Source organism: Morus notabilis, unplaced genomic scaffold, assembly GCF_000414095.1.
Source record: "Morus notabilis unplaced genomic scaffold, ASM41409v2 Scaffold203, whole genome shotgun sequence".
Lineage (NCBI taxonomy): Eukaryota > Viridiplantae > Streptophyta > Magnoliopsida > Rosales > Moraceae > Morus > Morus notabilis.
In genome coordinates, this window is record NW_010361196.1 from 125,206 (window position 1) to 146,442 (window position 21,237).

Here is a 21,237-nt window from a genome sequence, read left to right on the forward strand (position 1 = left end):
AAAAAAAAAAGAATTAATTATCATAAATTTATTGTTAAAAAATTCAAAATCAAAACATTATGTGTTTTTAAAGTTAAACAAGTATTTTTAAATACAAAAAATAATTATATATATTTAAATTTCATATCATGTCTATTTTAGTCATTTTACATACCCACAACAATTCCACCTTAAAATTTACCAAACGCTATTTACTGATTTTGGAACCAGCACAGCTACTATAATTACAATTTACCAAACATTCAACTGCTTCTTGGAACAATAGCTTTTTCTTTCAGCACAGCTAAAAATATTTTTTTTTAAATCTACAGTATTACCAAACTAAGCCTTAGAGAAAAAAAAGTTAGGAAAAACCATTAAATCAACTCACAATTTAATTGTGTTTACCACACCACAAAAGAACTTTTATTTAAGAGTCTTTTATGGTGCGACAATTTATTTGACTTCACTGGTGAAACAAGTAAAATACGTGTTGACCTTATAATCCAACAGTACGAGATGAGGTTGCATTGGTTGAATCGTGAACCTTGCCATAATTACTAATGCTAAAATCATCAGTTGTGTTTCAAAATAATTTTATTTTCATTAAAAAGTAAAAATAAGATTGTTTTAAGAATTATTTTAAGATCGATTCTAAAATTACGTTTGGTTAATTTTTTAAAAGATTATTTTGAGTATAATAAAAAAAATAAAATCGTATTTGATTATAATTATTAATTAATATAATATAATGTAGTTGATAAGTATTAAAAATAAAATAGAAAAGTGAAAACAAATTTTTTCTGTTTTCTAATTCATTCACAAAAATCATTCTCACTATTTTCATTTTCAAAACATTTACTAAACAAACGTCGTTTCGTTTTCATTTTCATTTTTTGCTTATCAAAATACATGAAAACTGTTTTCAAAAACAATTCCAAACATGCACTTCGTATTCCAACTTTTCTATTTTTTTTTATTTCTATTAAAATGAAGTCTTAATTGGTGGTCACTTTAACAAACATAAATTTATGTTTATTTCATGACTTAAGTTATAACTTGAGTTATAATTTAAGTTGTACGTGAGAAAAAAATAACTGTAATAAAAATGTTAAATTTAAATTTTTATGAGAAAAATATTATAATAATAAAATTTAAATTGTAGCTTGAGTTGTGAAATGAGTAAAGTAAAAAAAAAAAAAACATGTGAAAGTGTTCTTCTAATGTCATAAAGAGCTTTTTTTTTTTTAGTAAATGTTGTATTAGCTAAATTTTTTTTAAAGAAAAGAAAAAAAGATTTTACGTACGCATTAGCCACGGTTACAAACATATTTTGCACCTTCCAACTATCTAATATATATCCTTGTATTGTTATTAATTATGACTTAAATATCATGAATCGTGAGTAATATTTCGAGATTTTCTATTTTTTTGATAAGCGATTGAAATAACTCTTCTAAATTTTGGAAAAGGAAATGGGAAAGAAAAATAGACAACAAAAATGACGCAAAATAAGAAAACATTACTGTGAAAATGAAGCTTGGTGTTCTTGTAGAGGTGTGAACAAAAATATTGTTCAAAAGAGATCTCCCCAAACATTTTTTTTTTCCAGAAGTAAAGGAAAAAAAAAAAAAAAACTTTCCGAAAGTCTTCTAAATTTTGGAGGAATTAATAAGGGAAAATTTTTGGAGGAATTAAAAAGGGATTTTGGGCTGGATAGTCGAATTTACATTCAATCCAAAATATTTGGCCTCAATTTTTAGGCATCGTTCATTTTACCGATTCGAGTTTTTAATTTTAAATTTTTACAGTTAAAAATTCTCAAAAAATGTCACATCTAACTTTTTTTACTACAGTTAAAAATTTTCAAAAAATATCATATCTCAACTTAAATTAAAAACTCAAATTCGCAAAGCGAACGAGACCTTAATATTAAATAAATGACCGAAAATATTCACGTTGTTCTTCCCCTCTTCGTTTTTCTCTCATCCTGGGTCTGCAACCACGACAAGGAATCACCGGCAAGGCAGCGGATCTTCACCATTGTTGGCTTGTCGCCGGAGATGAATTACGCCGGCCTCCCCACCACCGCACGCAGGGCCGGTCAATCAGTGATTGACTCCGATCAATCACTAGCTTTTTCGTTCTTGAGGCAAGATAGCTCCATCATCTCCTTTTCGATTCTCTTATCTCAATCAGTAAGCCACATTAACTTGCCTCTGACGGGGAGATCCAATAATAAGCTGCCGCAGTGAAGTCATCTTCCTCTCTTTCTCACTTCCCATATCTTCCCCCCTCCTTTCTCTCTCACTACCCCCAGAAAAAGAAAAAGAAAATTCCACTCTTTTCAAGTTCTCATATCATACTTGGTAGATTTACCCATCTGAGAGACGAAAATTTCGTCAATACAATTAAAGAGAAAATTTGACAAAAGAGACTAGAAGAAAACATGAATTGGAGATCTAAACCACTTTTTTTTATAACAAAAAATTTTAACGTGTATCTTACGTGTCAAAAAATAGACCTCATTTTGACCCATGATACAAAGATTACTTAAAAAATTTTTCCCTCTCTCAGAACTGAACAGACCTTCCTTTTCCTTTCTTCTCTCTCGCCGACCAACCCTCCTTTCCTCTTCTTCTCTATCACTGACCAGTCCCTCCCGAAGCCGACCGACCATCCCCAATGCCGACTGACCATCCCCGAAAGCTGACCGACGATCCCGAACGCCGACCGACCATCCTTAAATGCCGACTGACCCTCCAGAACGCCAACCCGACCCTCCCGAAGCCGACCGACCATCCCTAACGCCGACTGACCATCCCCGAACGTCGACTGACCTCACAAACGCCGACCGACCATCACGAATGTCGACTGACCGACCCTCCAAAATTCTGACCCAACCCTCCCGAACGCCGACCGACCCTCCCGAACGCCGACCGCCCCTCCCGAACGCCGACCAGACCACCCACGCCGCTAGACCTCTCCACCGATGACTTTCACGACTGAAATGGCATCACAAAGCAGCTCTTCTTCCTCAACTAAGACAGCCATTCCACAAACCCCTGTCGACGAGGCAACGGAATCTATTCTCCCTCAGGTGAACCTTCTTTAATTTAACATTAAGGTTTTATTCTTGTTTTATTTTTTTAATACATTTTTGCAAGAACAAAAACTTAATGTAAGAAAACAAGAATATACATTAGTGTATGTTCATGGTGGTCTATTATGATTTGTCTGTGGTCTGTTCATAGTTGGTTTTTAGTCAATTTTGGTACACGATCAGTTCTAGGTCGGTTCAAGGTCGGTTCAGGTCGGTTCTAGTCGGGTCTGGTAGATTCTAAGTCAGTTCTAGTCGATTTTGGTCAGTTCTGACTGGTTCTGTAGTTCTCGTCGGTTCTGTCGTTCTTGTCGATTCTGACCAATGTATTTTTCTTTTTTCAGAATGACCTCCCGAAGTACAACCCAGATAAGCTTCTTGGGATTGGACAACTAAGGACGGTCATGAATCGTAAGCAGGAGTACTTTCCAGTGAGGATCACTATAAGTCAAGGATGGAGGTCTTGGAGGTTATAAGGTAAAATTAACATGATGTATTTTGGAATATTGACATACTCTCTACTTTTGGTTCCTAGTTGTGGTTCCTAGTTAACAGAAAGCTAGCTCGGTTCAGGATGAGAGAATTTGCTCTAATAACTGGATTGAAATGCGGGAAAATTCCAGAGCCGAACGTGGTGTTGAAATCTTCCAAGAACTTGAGGTTGTTGGAACATTTTAAGGCCTAAGTAGTACTTGTTACTAATTTAAAGAAATTGCTCACATAGAACAAGATAAAAGGTAGCGATAAAGCAAAGATTGCTATCGTTTACTTTTTAGCACAAGTATTAATATTTGTGGACGAGAAGAAGATCGTCCCACTGGAGTGGCTGTCGTACATCGACGATTTAGATTTCTTTGATAGCTATCCATGGGGCAGGGAGTCTTTTGAATGGACTCTGCGGTCTTTGAGGAAGAACCTTAAAGAGAAATTCCAGAAATGGGTTCGGAAAGGACGCAACAAGAGCATCAAGAAAACCTACTCAATATGCGGGTTTTCTTGGGCCTACTAGGTACGTCGTACAATTATATGTATAATTTTTAATCATGGCCTTATAGTATATTATACATAATTTTTTGTTTTACTAGTCTTAAGAAAATTTATTTAACGCAGGTTTGGGCATTCGAAACTTTTCCAACCATCGCCGTCACATTAGCAAAGATGGTTGTTAGACGTCTTCCCAGAATGCTCAAATGGGAAACACACCGAGTTTCCTTGGTTGAGATTGGACAGATAGATGACCTCATGCAAAGTGGCGAGGTAAGGGTTTGAATACACTGTGTTTATAGGTATTTTTATTATTTAATAAGTAGGCATATTTGTTTTTTTACAATATGATCTACCTAAATAATCTTTCATTGTATGTTTTTTTAATATACAAGGAATGGTCGTACCAATTCTTTATCCCACTAAGAAGGAAATGAGTAGTATGTGCTTGAGGTCGTATCTACCTTATGTTGACCAAGAAGATGCAGAGATTGACCAGCTTGCATCATTTTTGGACTCTAGTGTAAATGTCCAATAGTAGAAGCCTCCCAAACAATATTCTCATCCCCAACAACAACAACAACCTCGTCCCCAGGATGGTATGTCTATTGATTACATACTTGACATACTCTATCAAAGGATGGTAAAGTACAATGGTAGACATTTTGAAGCCATCAAGAAATGGTTAGACTCATTAGACCACTCAGTTAGAGAAATAAAGGACAACATGACACGTCTAGCACAAAAACATCGTGAGGACATGCCACAGCCACAGTCAAAGCCTGAAGAACAACCGGAGCCACAAGTTTAGCCATGGCCTGAGGAACAACTGGAGCCATAGGTCTTGTCAGAGCCAGAGTCTGAACCCAAGAATGAAAAGCCACTTAAAAGGCCCAGCAAGTATTTTGAGTCGCCTTACACAGATCCACTGCGTAAGGTGATGAAGAAGATGTGGACCTATAAAGATGCTATTGAGGCCTTCAAAAAGTGGTTCGCTGATACAAATACAAACTCTGAGCTCATAAAGTACAGTTTTGGTGATTGGAAGAAGGACTTCTTCCGGGTCATCTTGAAGCCAGGTGAATGGCTGTATAGTGAAGTAAGTAATCACAACATATAAGTAATCACAACATATTTTCTAAATTTACATTCTTGTTTTTCATACCATTATCATTATACTGAATTCATTTTTTATGACTTACAACAAATTGACGAGGCATGGGGTCATCTATCGATGAGAAGGTCACAGGCTAATGAAGGAGACTTCATTGACAATATTATCATCCTAGACGATGTGTTCTGTCAAAAATTGAGAGGGCGATTCTTCACCAACAAATAAAAATTGGTAGAGTATACATTTGATAGCGACCTAGATGACTATGTCGGTGGACAAAAGCGCATAATTAGAAAAAAATGAGATGACGCGCAAGGTTTCACAATGCCTCTTAACATTGAGGATAAACATTAGGTTGCCCTTTATGTTGATTTATCTGAAATCAACATAAATACGTATGACTGCAATGTCAAGATGTATAGGGATCAACAGATGCAAAAATATGTGGAGCATATCTCTGTCATGATGCCCAAGTTCTTGAAGTACATAGGTTTATTTAACCATCTGGGCGATAAACTCGACAGTGAGTGACCATTCTTTCGTCCCAAGTCGTTGGTTCACAACCTCAGAACGGGTGACTGCGGACTTTTCACATACAAATTTATCAAATACCTTGTCCGTAAAATCTCGTTAGAAGAAATCACTGAAGAACAAGTAGAAACGTACCGGTTGGAGCTTGCAGCCAGAATTTAGAGCGAGTACAAGCTAAAAAGGCCCGTGAGTTGTACATAAAAATGTATATAAACATAATATAATTAAAAATATTATTTTGCTTATAAAATGTATACAAAATATTATTTCGCTTGTAAAATGTATACAAAATGTTATTTTGCTTGTAAAATGTATTCAACAAGTTATTTTGGCTTTGGGGAAGCTTATAATTATGGGGAAATGCTGCCCAAATTTTTAGAATAGAACGCATAAGTGTAAGAACAGACCATTAGCACCACACCACGTTTGGGATAGTTAGAATGAGAACAGACTACAAACATACCACTATTTGGAGGCCAACAGACAATTAAAAGAGAAAAAAACGTTACTAAAAAATAAAAAAATGTAAAAAAACTATCAATTTATAAAAATGTATAATTAAACATGATATAAAATAAGATCAGACCACTAACATAATGACCACACCAAGAACAAAATGACAATATCACAAACAGACCAAGAACAGAACAATAAAATAACGATCAAAACAAGATCAGACCACAAACAGACTAAGAATAGACCACGAATTGACCACTCTTGACAATGAATAGACCATAATGATTTTGTTAATTTTTTGGAAAGCTTCATACATGTTCCAAATAATGGAGAAATATCTCATTTATAAATGAGAAAAAAGCCTTACTAAAAAATGCAAAAAATGTAAAAAAAAAACCATCAATTTATAAAAATGTATTATTAAACATGATATAAAACAATACCAGACGACTAACAGAATGACCAAACCGAGGTCAGAATGACCAGACTATAAATAGACCAAGAACGTAACAACCAAACAACGATCAGAACAAGAATAGACCATGAACCGACCACTCTTGACTAAGAATAGACTATGATGATTTTGTTGATTTTTTAGAAAGCTTTATACCTGTGACAAACAATGGAGAAATATCCCATTTATAAAAGAGAAAAAAAGCGTTATTAAAAAATGAAAAAAATGCAAAAAAACTATTAATTTATAAAAATGTATAATTAAACATGATATAAAACAAGATCAGACCACTAACAGAATGACCAAATTAAGAACAGAATGACCAGACCACAATCAAACCAAGAACAAGACAACCGAACAATGATCGAAACAAGAATAGACCACGAACCGACCACTCTTGACCAAGAATAGACCATGACGATTTTGTTGATTTTTTGAAAAGCTTCATACCTATCTGTTCATTCTTTAAGTGGTCTGGTCTTGGTCAAGAGTGGTCGATTCGTGGTTTGTTCTTGGTCTGTTTGTGGTATGTTCTTGTTTTGATCGTTGTTCGGTTGTTATGTTCTTGATCTGTTTGTGGTATGGTCATTCTGGTCTTGGTCTGGTCATTCTATTAGTGGTTTGGTCTTATTTTATATCCTGTTTAATTATACATTTTTATAAATTAATGTTTTTTTTTTGTATTTTTTGTATTTTTTAATAACGTTTTTTTTTCTCTTTTATAAATGGGCAACTGGTCCATTATTTGGGACATGTATGAAGCTTTCCAAAAAAGCAACAAAATCATCATGGTCTATTCTTGGTCAAGAGTGGTCGGTTCGTGGTCTGTTTTTGGTCTGTTCTTGTTTTGATCGTTGTTGTTGTTCTGTTCTTGATCTGTTTATGGTCTGGTCATTCTGGTCTTGGGTTGGTCATTCTGTTAGTGGTCTGGTCTTATTTTATATCATGTTTAATTATACATTTTTATAAATTGATGGGTTTTTTTTTTTTTTGTTGCATTTTTTCATTTTTTAATAATGCATTTTTTTCTCTTTTATAAATGTGATATTTCTCTATTCATTGGGATATGTATGAAGCTTTCTAAAAAATTAACAAAATCATCATGGTCTATTCTTAGTCAAGAGTGGTCGGTTCATGGTCTATTTGTAGTATGTTCTTGTTCTGATTGTTGTTTAGTTGTTCTGTTCTTCGACTGTTTGTGGTATGTTCATTATGTTCTTAGTCTGGTCATTTTGTTAGTGGTCTGGTCTTGTTTTATATCATGTTTAATTATACATTTTTATAAATTGATTGTTTTTTTGTATTTTTGTATTTTTTAGTAACGCTTTTTTTTTTCTCTTTTAATGGTATCTTGGCCTTCAAATAGTGGTTTGTTTGTGGTCTGTTCTCATTCTAATTGTCCCAAACATGGTCTGGTGGTCATGGTCTATTCTTATACTTATGTGTTCTATTCTAAAAATTTGGGTATCTGATGAGTGAGTTTTAACTCACTTATTTAATGTCCTAAAATTGAATAATTTGCAATATCTTCAAGTTTTTAGGTTGTTTTAATATGTTTGTGAGTGATTCAGGTAAACAAAGAAGAATTGGATCACTTGGAAGAAAAACGTCAAAAGGAGCCCGACTCCAGCGCGCGCCCACATCAGGGAACCAGTGCGCCCGCCGCGCTGTTCTCCAACTTCATGCACGCGCCCGCGCGCTGTTCCTCCAACCCAAGCGCGCGGCCGCGCGCTCTGAGGGCTCTGGCGAGCTGAGGCCATTTTCGGGGCATATAGAATTTGGCTGGGCAAAAAGAGAGAGCAGGGGAGAGTTTTGGAGACAACATAGAAAAAGGAAAAACCCTAGTTTTTCGGGCAGCAGACAGAGAGGAGAAAAACCCTAGTTTTTCTGGGGAATCAGAGGAAGCTCTAAGAGATTGGAAGCTGGACTACACTGAGTTTTATTTTTCTTCCTCTCCCTTTCTCTTGTTCTTAGACCTAGTATTTTCTCTATTTTTGCGGATTTATCATGTATTTTCATATTTGTTTAATCTTGAAAATATTTGAGTTTACATTGATGGGTTGTTAGATTTTTATGCTAGGGGACTTGATGTAACCTTGCTACGATTATGCTATGAATATTTAATGCTATTTGATGTTTTTCATGCCTAAACATTTGTGCTCTTCTTGGCTTAATGCTTTAATAAATTGAAAGATTGATTAGAAGATTTAGATATGTGGATTTAGGCTTGAGAGAGTCACTTGCACATGTTGGGATTTGTTGAGCACAACCTAGTGAGTATTGGAATCGAGAGATGAATATGAGCTAGGTAATCACAAATGAATTAAAGCTTAATGAATGCACAATTAACTTAATTAATAGGGATATTAATTAGGTGATTTTGCATATATTTGACTCAGCACTCGAGAGAGGGAGTTGGATTATTTTAGGAAATTCATGATTAATGTTTGGCTTGAGAGAAATCAATAGCCTTAAAAAGGATTAGAATAATTGGGCAAGGTGAAATCAAGGACCCTAGCTGCCTTATCATTAGAGCCCCCTTCGATCCCAAAAGTTTCTTCCATTGTTTAATTTGCTCGTCTAATTAGTTTAGCATTTTATTTTTGTTTTGATTGATCTTATTCTCATGATTAGACTTGTCTAGATAAAACTGGGTTATTCTAGTTGTGATACTTAGCTAGACTTTAGGAACACAATACTCGTGGGACACGACACTCACTCACTACTTTATTACTTGTCGACCTCGTACAATTGTGAGTAGAAAATAGGTGTTATTTTCGCACCGACCAGTATCATTTCTCCATAATTACAAGCTTCCCTAAAGCTAAAATAATCTGTTGAATATAACGTTTTTTTTTAAATAGCAACGCCAATAATAATATTTGAATTGTCAAAAACAATATTGTTTTTTTTCATGAGTACTTGGTGCATTTTTACATTTGTTCTGATAGTGTCCATATTGTCCACACCTAACACATCGGTTCTGCCTTCGTGTGAACTCACCTATGTTGGGAATGCGTTTTTGCTTTGGCCTACCCTTTTTTGGTACAACACGTGGTGGTAGAATGTGAACTTCCTTTACATCATTCGGAATATCCCATTGCGAAGTATCCGACACAGGATAGATTGTCTCAGCATATGCAAGAGCCCAAACTTCTGTCCTATAGTATTTTAAACATAAATTATAGAGAGATATTCTTACTTCTCTACAACATGATATTGCATGCTCGCATGGTATCTGCTCAAGGTCGAACATACGACAAGTGCAACTCCTTGCTCCAATATTGACAATTGCAATAGTCTCTCCACCTGTCACTTGGAACTCAACAGTATTAAGTCTTGTGGCCATTAGAAATCCCGCTTTGTTGTGCCTTTCACGAAGAGTTTTTTCCACACTTGGTGATAATAATATTTTAGTTTTAGAAGCTTCGACCCGCCTGTTATTAAACCACTTTGACATCTTCGCTTGTATAAAATTCAAGAGGGCAATGACAAGGTAATCTCGAACATCTTTAAGCATTGCATTAACTAACTCAGACATGTTTGTAGTCATAATATTATATCTATTTCCTTTAAAATGAGCACGAGACTACATTTCAAAACGAACCTGCTCTTGTAGGTATCAGACAATACTGGGATATCTTGCACACAACTCATCAAACAAAACATAAAACTCGTAAATGTGGTAGGCTTTAGCTATTTTAAAGAACAATGGCTGAACATCGCTACATTTGAAAGTACTCTTGATGTTTTGCGACACATACCATGTGCAACAACCGTGATGTGCTAATGTAGATTCCTATTAGAAATAAAAACTAGTTCCTCGGAATCATTGATAATTTCCTTCAAGTTCGAGAAGAACTATGTCCAGGATGCATCATTCTTTGAGTCTACAATGGCCCATGCAATGGGATAACAATGACGTTCACTATCCTGTGCAGTGGCAACTAACAATATACCTCTGAATTTCCCTTCAACTACGTTCCATCAACACTGATAATTTTCCTCATGCAACCAAAACTTCGTATACAAGGTCCATATGCTAGGAAAAAATATATATAATGGTTATGGTCATCAAAATAAATGTTGGTGATACTGTCGTGATTAGTAAGAGACACTATATGAAAGGATGATGGGAGCTTCATGAAGGTTTCTTTGGCCATACCTCTTACAAGTTTAAGTGCATGCTCACGAGCCTTCCATCCTTTGTAATAACTGAAGTCCGTCACAAATTCATCACGGGCATATTTTTGAATTGATTTGGGAACCGGACCCTGTTTGACGCCTATAAATTGGTTTTTCATGCAACTCCCAATAACGGAGTACGTTGCTTGCATGTGCTTCACTGAACGCTTTTCTAACGAGCAAGAGTGAACACCATTATACTTGCAGATTACAAACATGTCTGATAATCTCAGTTTGCAGGCCCGAATACGCCACACACACTTCGGATCCACACACTCTACTACAAGCACGTCTTTATTTGATTTTGTTGTTCGAAACTCAAATATCCCCTTTAAAGCTATTAAATGCAGCGTTTCCTTCAAATCATTCTTACTTGTAAAGTATTGACCAACTTCTAAACTAGATCCGTTACTGAAGGTAGATCCATGAGATTATCCAAACTCAGTCTGGTCGATACAAACTAAAGGACCAGTAACTTCTACTTCATTTAAAATGGCAAGTGGTCGTGGCTCTAGTTGTGGCTGTGACTCTAGTTGTAGTTGCGACTGTGGTGGAATATTATTACAAGTCAAAAACTCATCTGTACTTACAATACTCATAAAATCACGATAAAAAAATCGTCATGCCAAGGATTTCTCCTAATTTCTTCTGCATTCACAAACTTTTCATCCACTATCATGTGTAGCGGTACCTCGTGAGATATATCCCTGAAAAATAATAAATCATCATTATCTTTTATTACAACGGGCAACGATTTCTGATTTAAATTCGGTACCCACGATAACTCGAAGGAATGTTTTTATCCATCAATTCCACATTTTCTGCAAATCTTATCAACAAAGGTTTCGAGAGTATCCTTCTCATCCATATATTTGCCAATCAAATTACAGTCTGTATGCCACACCCAACAACTTTCATTCTCGTCTCATTTTCCTCCAATGTAAGAAAAAATCCTCCACTAAGCCATTATTTAGATTTAAAACTGTAAAAATTTAATCAAGATAATAATATGTCATCAAACCAAACCAAACATACTACGAACAGACCATTATAATGAGAACAGACCATGAACAGACTAAGAACAGACCAGTAGAACATGAACAGACCACGAACAGGCCAAGAACAGACCATATAATATGAACAGACCAAGAACAGACCACGAATAGACCAAGAACAGACCACAAACAGACATATACCAAGAACAGACCAAGAACCGACCACACGGCAGATTTTCTGTTGAGATTCATACCCTTTTTTTTTCTAAACCCAGCATATCTTCTTCATATTAGACAATGTAAACCCATCTTTTTCCATCTAAAATTACAATTTTAATGGTTTTTAAACATTTTTAACTACATTCTCATCTTAAAAACATATGAAAAACAACATAAAACACCATGAGAGATATAGAAAAAGAAAGACTTACTTAGGCCTCGTTCACTTCGCGGATTTGAGTTTTCAATTCGAGCTGAGATGTGACATTTTCTGAGAGTTTTTTACTGTAGCAGAAAAAGTTAGATGCGACATTTTCTGAGAGCTTTTTACTGTAGAAACCTAAAACTAAAAACTCGAATCGGTGAAATGAACGAGACCTTAGTAGCTCTTCTTCAAACTTCGTTTTGGACGAGAAAAAAGCACTGAATGGGCAAGATAAAAATGTTAGTGAGGTTGTACGACGACGAGGACTTGAGAAGAGGAGAGAAGAAATGGAATGGTGGCTGAGAGAAGAAAATGACGTGAAATGGAAGAGGAGGAAGAGAAAGAAACTCCTAAAAACATACTTGCTGACGTGGAATGGATGATGTGGATGTTGGTCTATTTACTCAAATTTTTTTTTTGAGTATATTTACTTAAAATCACTTTTTACTTAGTCTATTTATCCAAAGGACCCACAATTAAAAGAGCAACACTAACAGTGTGTTTGGTAGGGTGGAAAAGAGAGAGAAAAGAAAATAGAGTAAGGATTTTATAGAGGAAAATTAAATTTTAAGCTGTTTGATAGAGATGAAATGAGAAAAGAAGGAAAATAAAAATTCATGGGCCCACTAATTTTTAATTCTTCTAACTTAGGAAGAAAAGAGTATGGAAAAAATTTAACAAAAAAATAAGATGTAAAATAATAATTTTAACTTTCATCATTCATCATATTTTTATTTGTATTGGAGTATTATTGTAAAATACTTTAAATTTGACATTTTCTTTTCACTTTTATTTCTCTTCTACCAAACAACATGAGAGGAAACCATTTTACCTCATTTACCTAGGTATTTTACTTCTCTTTCCTTACTCTTTTCTACCCATCCTACCAAACATAGTATAAATATTAAGGATATGTTCATTTAATAACTCAAGTCATATTGCTACAGTGTCTTCTCTTATAAAAATTTAAATTTAACTTTTTTATTATAGTGTTGTTCTCTCACATACACAACTCAAATCAAAACTCAAGTCATGTAAAAAAATAAGCCCTAAAGGTTTTCTTAACCGTGATCTCAATCAAACACGTTTTGAAAACCTGCTCAATAAGTGGAGTAAAATAGAGTGTCGCACCATAAATATTCCCTTATTAATTTTTTTGGACATGAAATATTTCCTTATTTAAGATGGATGCAAGCAATACTAAAAAAAGATGCCCGCCTTTTAATTTTAGAGTTTTTTTTTTTTTTTTTTTTTTATAAATAAAATACGAGATCGAACCCTCAATCTCTTCTCAAACCTTGTCGCACACCAACCCATAATAATCAAATAGGGGACCCACTGTCAATCCAACAAATTTAAACAGACGGATCGTTCCTCATTGACGAGGAAAAAATGGTTCCTTATTATTATTTTTCCATATGTAAAGCCTTGAAAGGCCTTGAAAAGAGGATTTAACACTCTCCATACTCCAACAAAGAAAATGTAACAATCTAACAAGTTTAAAACAGAGGACGATTACAATAGAATAACTTTTCCCACCTAAGCGCACGAAAGCACGCTCACAAAACAAAGAAGCGGAAACATACAATACATCTTCAACCCTGCTTCTCATTTCCCATTGCAAACGCCCTGCCATCTTCACTGGTTCTGCATGCCAAAACATTAACAAAATGTCAAGAGTCAACAATTGAAGAAGAAAAAATAACAAACTAACCAACAGATTGACATAGACAAAATGGAAATCAACAAAGTCAAAATCAAGTGTAGTAGGGAGTAGAGAGGGGAAAAAAAAAAAGAAGAGAAAATTTTGTTAGAAGTACACAACAATGCATAATACCTTATCACACTCTTTTCCAGTCGACGAATATTCGAGGGATGTGGGAAATCTTGGGCCAATCTTCGCCTGCACCTCTCTGGCACCGGTGACTTAGAAGAACACATTTACTAATATCCAGATATGAAAGACCGCGTGGCAGGCCTTCGTTTGGCAAGCATTTCAATTCTTTGCAGCTACAGATAGCCAGTTGCTGAAGGGATGTGAGATGCAGAAAGCCTTTTCCGTTCAGGCCTTTAAGGTTTGGAAAGTTATTGATTTCGAGAGAAGTCAATGCGGTCGGAAGCAGCCCTTTCTCTGGGAAAGAATCCACCACTTCTTCACATCTTGTGAGTTGTAAGCTTAGAAGTGAGGAGAGTCTTTGTAGATCCCAATTGATGCGGTTTGCAAAGAGCATTTTGCAATCTTGAATCTGAAGTTGTTTTAAGTTTGAGGGCAATCCCATTCTTGAAAATGTCTCGACTCTTGAACAACAAGATATGAACAAGGACTCAAGAGAGGGATATGCACTGTCAATGTGTTGACTTATTGGAAACACAGCCTGCATTTCATTACAAAACCAAAATGCAATTTTTTTCAAGGAATGGAGGCAAGCATCAGGTAATCCCACCTTTAGCTTCCAACAACATTGCAAATCAATCTCTTTGAGACAAGGGAAAGCCGGCTCTTTTTGATCAGTTCTAGTAATTGACCAATTCTCCCACCTGAACATCCCAGAGAATGACAACTTTTCCAAGGATTGAAACGAAGGGATCGAGGAAGTACCACAAAACTCATCACCGATGCTAACCAATTCATTCAATTCCACAACTTCAAGCTCTATGAGGGAAGGTAGCTGTCCAACTTGTGGCAATAGACAACAATTTTCACATCTGAATAGGGATACTTTCGCCAAGTTAGAATACAAGGATGCCCTACCCAGTCTGCAAATCTTGTTCCTCTGTAACCAATGACATCGAGTTCCTTCAAGTTTGTGTGCGGTTGGAGTGCATTCAGTATTTCCCTTTCCTTCAATGAATCATCAGTTTCACCATCCCATCTCAAAATTAGTTTGGTAAGATGTTTCTTGCTCTTCATATTTGCTTTGTAAACATCCCCGATGTCCACAACATTTTCAAGGCCTGAAATGCAAAGACTTCCATGTAAAAGCTGCAATGCTCCCAACGCCTTGATGCTAGAGCCATTATTTTCACCCACAACAAAATCACTCAAACTTTGTAGATCTTTGATACTGGAAAGTTGGAGTGGCATCTCTTTTAAACATGTCCCACTTATGTCAAAATGCCGCAAGCTGATTAAGCAAGACATGTCGATTCGCAACTGTGTAAGTTCTTTACAACCCGACAACAATAGTGTCTGCAAATTGTGCAACATGGAAATTGAACTAGGTACTTCTTTGACTTTGTCCAAGATAAATCCAAGTACCTCAATGATTTAAATTGCCAATGGAGCTAGGTAACTCGGTGATGGATGATTGAGATAAAGAGAGTACTCTTAAGCATTCTCCTCTTAGCAATACTTCACCGAGGACATTTTGCTGTATTGTTGACTCAATATATTCATATGAATTGTAAAGCTAACAAAGAGCGCAAACAAATGGTTTTCGACAACCCTACTAATTCAATCAAGTCTTTAGATTCTTTTCTATAAGATAAATGGATGGTTTTTCTCATAAGGTTTTGCAAACCATTATAGTTATCTGATATAAAGCAAAATTCACCTGATACATGCATAGCTAAATCACGCATTAGATCATGCATGAAAAAGCTATATTCATTCCAACTAGATCTCTGGAAGAATGACCTTGATGTTAAAGCATTCAAGTACTCTTCTCCAACATCTTCCATTCTTTTTCCATTTTCGGGTTGCAAAATGCCTTCAACCATCCACAACAAGATCACTTTCTCTTTTTCACTTTCATGGAATTCATAACCTTTTGGAAATATTGAGAAGTAACCAAAACACCGCTTCAGATGTAGAGGTAAAATATGGTAGCTCAACCACAAAGCTGGAAGAATGTTGTCATGATTATATTGAAATTGAAACTCCCATATATCACTTTGCAATATTGTAATACCCCGAAAAATTAAATGAGATTAATTAAGGTAATTAAGATTTATTAGTGTGCCTAATCCGGTTTAATTAATCAATTATTGATTTTTAAATGTTTCTGAATTGTAAATTTAAATATTTCCAAGGAATTTAAATATTTTCAGTAATTATATTTTTTCCTAGAAGTGTGTGTAGACACATTCTCTGGACTGTATTTTAAATATTTGGACACTTATTTTTTTCTTTTCTTTTCTTTTTCCTTTTTCTTTTTTCTTCTTTTCTTTTTTTTCCTTTTTCTTCCTTTCTTCCCGTGGCTGCCCACAGACCTCTCTCTCTCTCTCTCTTTCTTTCTTTTCCTTTCCTCTCTCTCTCCTCTGGTTTCTCCCACCGCCGCCCTCTCTCTCCTTTCTTCTTCAACGCCGGTCAACCTCCTCCGGGATCTCTCTCTCTCTCTCTCTCTCTCTCTCTCTCTCTCCCTCTCTCTCTCTCTCTCTCTCTCTCTCTCTCTCTCTCTCTCTCTCTCTCGGCTGATCTTGGCCGAAGCAAAAAAAAAAAAAATGAACGAAAATGAGAGAAACGGAGAGAAACAGTTTTCAATCCCTTTGAGATAAGGATTTCTTGAAAACCCATACTTGAATTTGAGTTATTAGTTTGAGAATTTGAAATTTTGGTTAGATTTGAATAATTTTGAGTTAGGATTTGGATTTGAACAATTGTTGTTAGAATTAATTGAAATTTGGAGGTTTTCAGTTATTGGGCTTGTTTAGTTGATTGGAAACTGGTTTTGATGGATTCTGGAGAATTTATTTTGAAATTGAACTTGAATTGCAGGTTTGGCATTTTTCCTATTTACGTCGGCATGCTGTCAAAATTTCTTTAAAAAGTTTATTTTAAACTAAAATTAAATAGGAAACCAATTCCATGAACTTGATTTCGATCTTTAAAGAACCCCCAAACTGATTATAAAAATCGGTTGTGAAACTTGGATTTGAGTCAATGCACACTAATAGGAAATCAAAAGGATGTAATTGAGTTTGAATTACTTTAGGAATGAGATTGGGATCCTAAAGTGTTGTTTTGCATTAGTGCTAGCTGAGGACTCGGAATGAGAGGCTTTGAGGAAGCGAAAGCCGGAATAGAGTAACGCTAGCCACAGGTTTGATATTTGTGAGGTAGGATTTCTTCCCCTTTTTCCTTGTGAGCCTGATTTTAAAAGAGTTTTGGCCTCACAAATGTTTTAAAGAAAGGGGCTTGTTTGCGAAAGAAAAATATTTGAAAACCATGGCTTGTTGTAGTTCATGAAACCCATGGCTTGTTGTAGTTCATGGGACCTATGGCTTGTTGTAGTTCGTGGGAATTATAATAAACGATTCAGAAAGTTTAATGAATGATTTCTTAAGATAAGAGATCTTGCGAACCGGTAAACTGGCTAATGGCCAAGATAAGATGTGGAGAGTGCATCCTTGGGTGGCTTGTGCACGTGGATGTGTAAGTAATTTATCTCAGTATAAATTACTTGCTGATGCTTGTAATACGGTGATTTTCAGTTATATTTTCCTTTGAGAAAAAGGATGTGAGGTTCCGGTTGTTGTGTTGGAACTGAATGTCTACTCACTTATTTATTTATTCATTTATTAATAAAGTTATTTCAAATTATATCCTACTGGGCCTTTCGCTCATGTTTTATTATTTTATATATATATTAAACCCCTCCTAAGAAATTCTAGAAGCGGTGCGGAGTAACTGAGTTAGATTGCTACCATCTTGGGCTGGAGAGGATTGTGTTCATCCTCTTGGATAAATGTAAGAATTTGTAAACTCTAATATTTAGATTTATAGACTGTGGATGATGTGTGTAATATTTTTTTTACTCGTCATGTATGTTCGGTAATGAGATCCTATGGATAAGTCATGTAATTTATTTTAATTGAGTGTGGGGCTCGTTAGGAATTTCCTTTATTATCATGCAATTAACCCCTAATCGAGCTCCATGTCACCGACCCCTGCTTCGGGGCGTGACAGAGTGGTATGAGAGCCCTAGGTTAAGAAACCACAAGATTATACATACATGTGTGACATCAGGAATCCACTGAACAGTCTAGTTTCTTTTCAGTTAAAGGAGATGCCGCCGCGTCGTAGGTCGGTTAACAACCCGGCACCACAAAACCAGGAGTTCATGGATGCCATGTATGCTGCTTTCTAAGGAATGGCCACTCGAGCTCAGAATGAGCGACTGGCCGAGGATAGGAAGCAGGGTTATTTTTGAGAATTTAGACGTGCACCAATCCGCACGTTCAATAGTGAGGGAGGACACCCAGGAGGCGAAATTCTGGTTTGATTCCATAGTAAAGCACTTGAATACTATGTGAGTGCCTGATGAATAATGGGTGGAATTCACAGTGTACAAAATGGAAGGCCAAGCGAGTACTTGGTGGAAGTAAGTAAGAAGAAAACTTAATGTTGCGGAAATGAATTGGGAACAGTTTGAGGTTCTCTTTAATGAACAATACTTCGCTCATAGCTATAGGGATGAGAAGGCAATGAAGTTTATGTCCTTGCTTCAAGGTGACATGTCCGTGAGGAAGTATGAGGCCAAATTTAATGACTTATCCCGTTTTACGCCATCTTTGGTGGAGTCTAAACACCTCAGATGTCTTAAATTTGATAAGGGCCTCAAGAATTCTATCAGGAGACCCTTGGTGGCTCTAAGAATTTAAAATTTCTGGGATTTGGTGGCTGCTGCTACAAGCGTGGAACAAGACAATCTGGCTTATCAGCAAAGCAAGGAAGCAGCTGGTCGAGTTTCTATTTCTGGTGGGCCACAACAGAGTGGTAGAAGAAACTGCAATCAGGGACAGATTAGCGAAAAAATGATCAGTGGTGGCAGTAGTTCCTCTAGAAGTGATAGGAGTGGCCCCTACAGCCTCAAGTGTCATTATTGTGGACAAGTTGGCTACATTAGAAGGAACTGTCCAAATCAGAATCAACCGCCGGCTCAACAATCTCAGAGTGAGGCTTCTTACAGTCAAGGAAGACCGCCGCAGTTTGTGCCGCCTTATCAGCCACAGCTACCAACGCCGATGTCATACCCTCATGTGCCAACCTACCGTCTGCCTCAATATTCATAGTTTCAGCCTCAGGCGCCAAGACCAGTGTAGATACCTCCGCCACAACAATATAGGCCAGGGACACAACGGCCCAATATTAGTGATAAAGGAAAGGGAAAAACGCAAGGACAAGCGTATACCCTGACCGGAGGTAGTTCTGGAGGACAGGCCAGCAACACGGTGGTTGAGGGTATGATTCTGATCTCTCACTCTTTTGCACATGTGTTGTTTGACACTAGTGTTACACACTCTTTTATATCAAGTTCTTTTGTACGTATGTTAAAATTAAAATCTGAGAACTTAGAAGTCCCGATGACGTTGAACTCCCCACTGGGATGTGTGGAGGTGTTGAGTGTGTGTAGATCATCTGAAATCACGATTAGGGGTGAGCGATTGAGAGCTGACTTGATTATCCTTCCGATGAGTTTGTTTGATGTGGTACTCATAATGGATTGGTTGTCAAAATATGGTGCAATTGTTGATTGCTACTGTAGAAGAGTGACTTTGATGACTGATTCCGGAGTGATGATCACTTATCAAGCGGACATGAACCCAGTCCTGGAAGAACGACTGTTGAGGTACAGTGTCGGGGGACGAAGGAACTTCGCTTGTTTCTCTTTCCTTCTTGCTCTAGAAGGTGAACCCGAGGTGATTGGAGATAGTGCAGGAATTTCTGTGATGGATAAATTCGTAGATGTATTTCCTGATGAGCTACCCGGTTTACCGTCAGATCAGGAAATTGAATTCTGCATCGATTTGGCCCTGGGAACAGCACCTATCTATATTCCTCCATAATGGATGACACCTGCTAAAATGAGAGAATTAAGAAAGCAGCTCGAGGAGCTAGCGGAAAAGGGGTATATAAGGAATAATACTTTCCCGTGGGGTGCACCGGTGTTGTTTGTGAAGAAGCACGACGGATCTTTCCAGTTGTGCATTGACTATCGTCAATTGAATAGGGTAACTGTGAAGAATAAATACCCACTATCGAGGATCGATGAATTATTTGATCAGTTGTGTAGACCACAGTATTACTCTAAAATTGATTTGAGGTCTGGGTACTATCAACTGAAGATTAAGGAGGAAGACATCCCGAAAACTACCTTTAGAACTATTGCAGTCCCAATTTCATTCAACTCCGAATGTATGTCAAACTCTAAGTCGTCAAAGACATGTTTTGCAAATAACCGCAAGCAATCACCATATGGTATTGTTTGTAAGTCGTAAGTTTGATGATTTGCCATCTTTGATGCAGCAATTTTACTTCTCGTTGTCATAATTATTTTACTTGCGCGCTTTCCAAATTGAAAAGGGCTTTTTAAGAGATCCCAAAGATTGTAATTTTCATTCCAAACATCATCATCATGAACAAAAAGAAATCTTTTCCCCATTAGAGCCTTCTTCAGTTCATCTTGAAGCTGATATAGATCCTCCACATCACATTTTGTAGACGTGATCATCTCCAAAATTATTCTTGTTATTCTCAAAACATCATAGTCATCTGACACAGTCACCCAGGCTATCAAATCAAAATGTTCTTGGACCCTGCTATCTCTATAAACAAGCTGAGCGAGAGTAGTTTTGCCAACACCGCCCATTCCCACAATTGGAATCACAGATATCCTACACCCACTTGCATCATCCGACAACAATAACTTAACAATAGCTTCTTTATCAACCTCTCTTCCATAAACATCACATTCCTCCAACAAAGGAGCAAGCAATCTTTGCGGGGGTCTATTTCGAACGCATTCTCTCAAACCAAGCACATCTTTTTTATCCAAAAGAAGCTTTAACCTATGAACGCATTCTCTCAAATGCACCAAACATTGTTGGGATGGAGTTAAGAAACTTAATTACTTTGCTTCCAGATTCGTCTCCTTCAATCTTGCCTCTCAAAGCTTCATAATTCACTTTGTCCATCAAGTGGTCTGCCTCGTAAATAACTTCTTTGAGCTCATCAACCCACTTCTTCACATTTTGATCTTTGAGCTGTTTTTCTTCGGCATCATTGAACAGCAT

General features: G+C 36.5%; 2 protein-coding genes across 2 annotated transcripts; both read right to left on the reverse strand.

Moving 5' to 3' along the window:
- Positions 1-14,063: 14,063 nt before the first annotated feature.
- On the reverse strand, positions 14,064-19,234 carry LOC112091703 (putative disease resistance RPP13-like protein 1). Its single transcript, XM_024165963.1, has 4 exons — positions 19,078-19,234; positions 15,784-16,064; positions 14,975-15,412; positions 14,064-14,891 (listed from the first exon to the last, which is right to left on the reverse strand). The coding sequence occupies exons 1-4, from the start codon at positions 19,232-19,234 to the stop codon at positions 14,064-14,066; spliced, it is 1,704 nt and encodes a 567-aa protein (XP_024021731.1).
- A 1,045-nt stretch (positions 19,235-20,279) lies between these two features.
- LOC112091704 (putative disease resistance RPP13-like protein 1) lies at positions 20,280-21,237 on the reverse strand. The gene is made up of 2 exons (XM_024165964.1): positions 21,076-21,237; positions 20,280-21,005 (listed from the first exon to the last, which is right to left on the reverse strand). The coding sequence occupies exons 1-2, from the start codon at positions 21,235-21,237 to the stop codon at positions 20,280-20,282; spliced, it is 888 nt and encodes a 295-aa protein (XP_024021732.1).

Excerpts from the sequence above, each read along its gene's own strand:
- LOC112091703 (XM_024165963.1), bottom strand. The coding sequence starts at position 19,234 with ATGAATATTGAGGCAGACGGTAGGTTGGCACATGAGGGTATGACATCG. Across the intron at positions 15,413-15,783 it reads TGCGTGATTTAGCTATGCAT|ACACTATTGTTGTCGGGTTG; the intron begins GTATCAGGTGAA and ends CACAATTTGCAG. Across the intron at positions 14,892-14,974 it reads GAACAAGATTTGCAGACTGG|CTACCTTCCCTCATAGAGCT; the intron begins GTAGGGCATCCT and ends CAAGTTGGACAG.
- LOC112091704 (XM_024165964.1), bottom strand. The coding sequence starts at position 21,237 with ATGCTGTTCAATGATGCCGAAGAAAAACAGCTCAAAGATCAAAATGTG. Across the intron at positions 21,006-21,075 it reads GAGACGAATCTGGAAGCAAA|CTTCTTTTGGATAAAAAAGA; the intron begins GTAATTAAGTTT and ends CATAGGTTAAAG.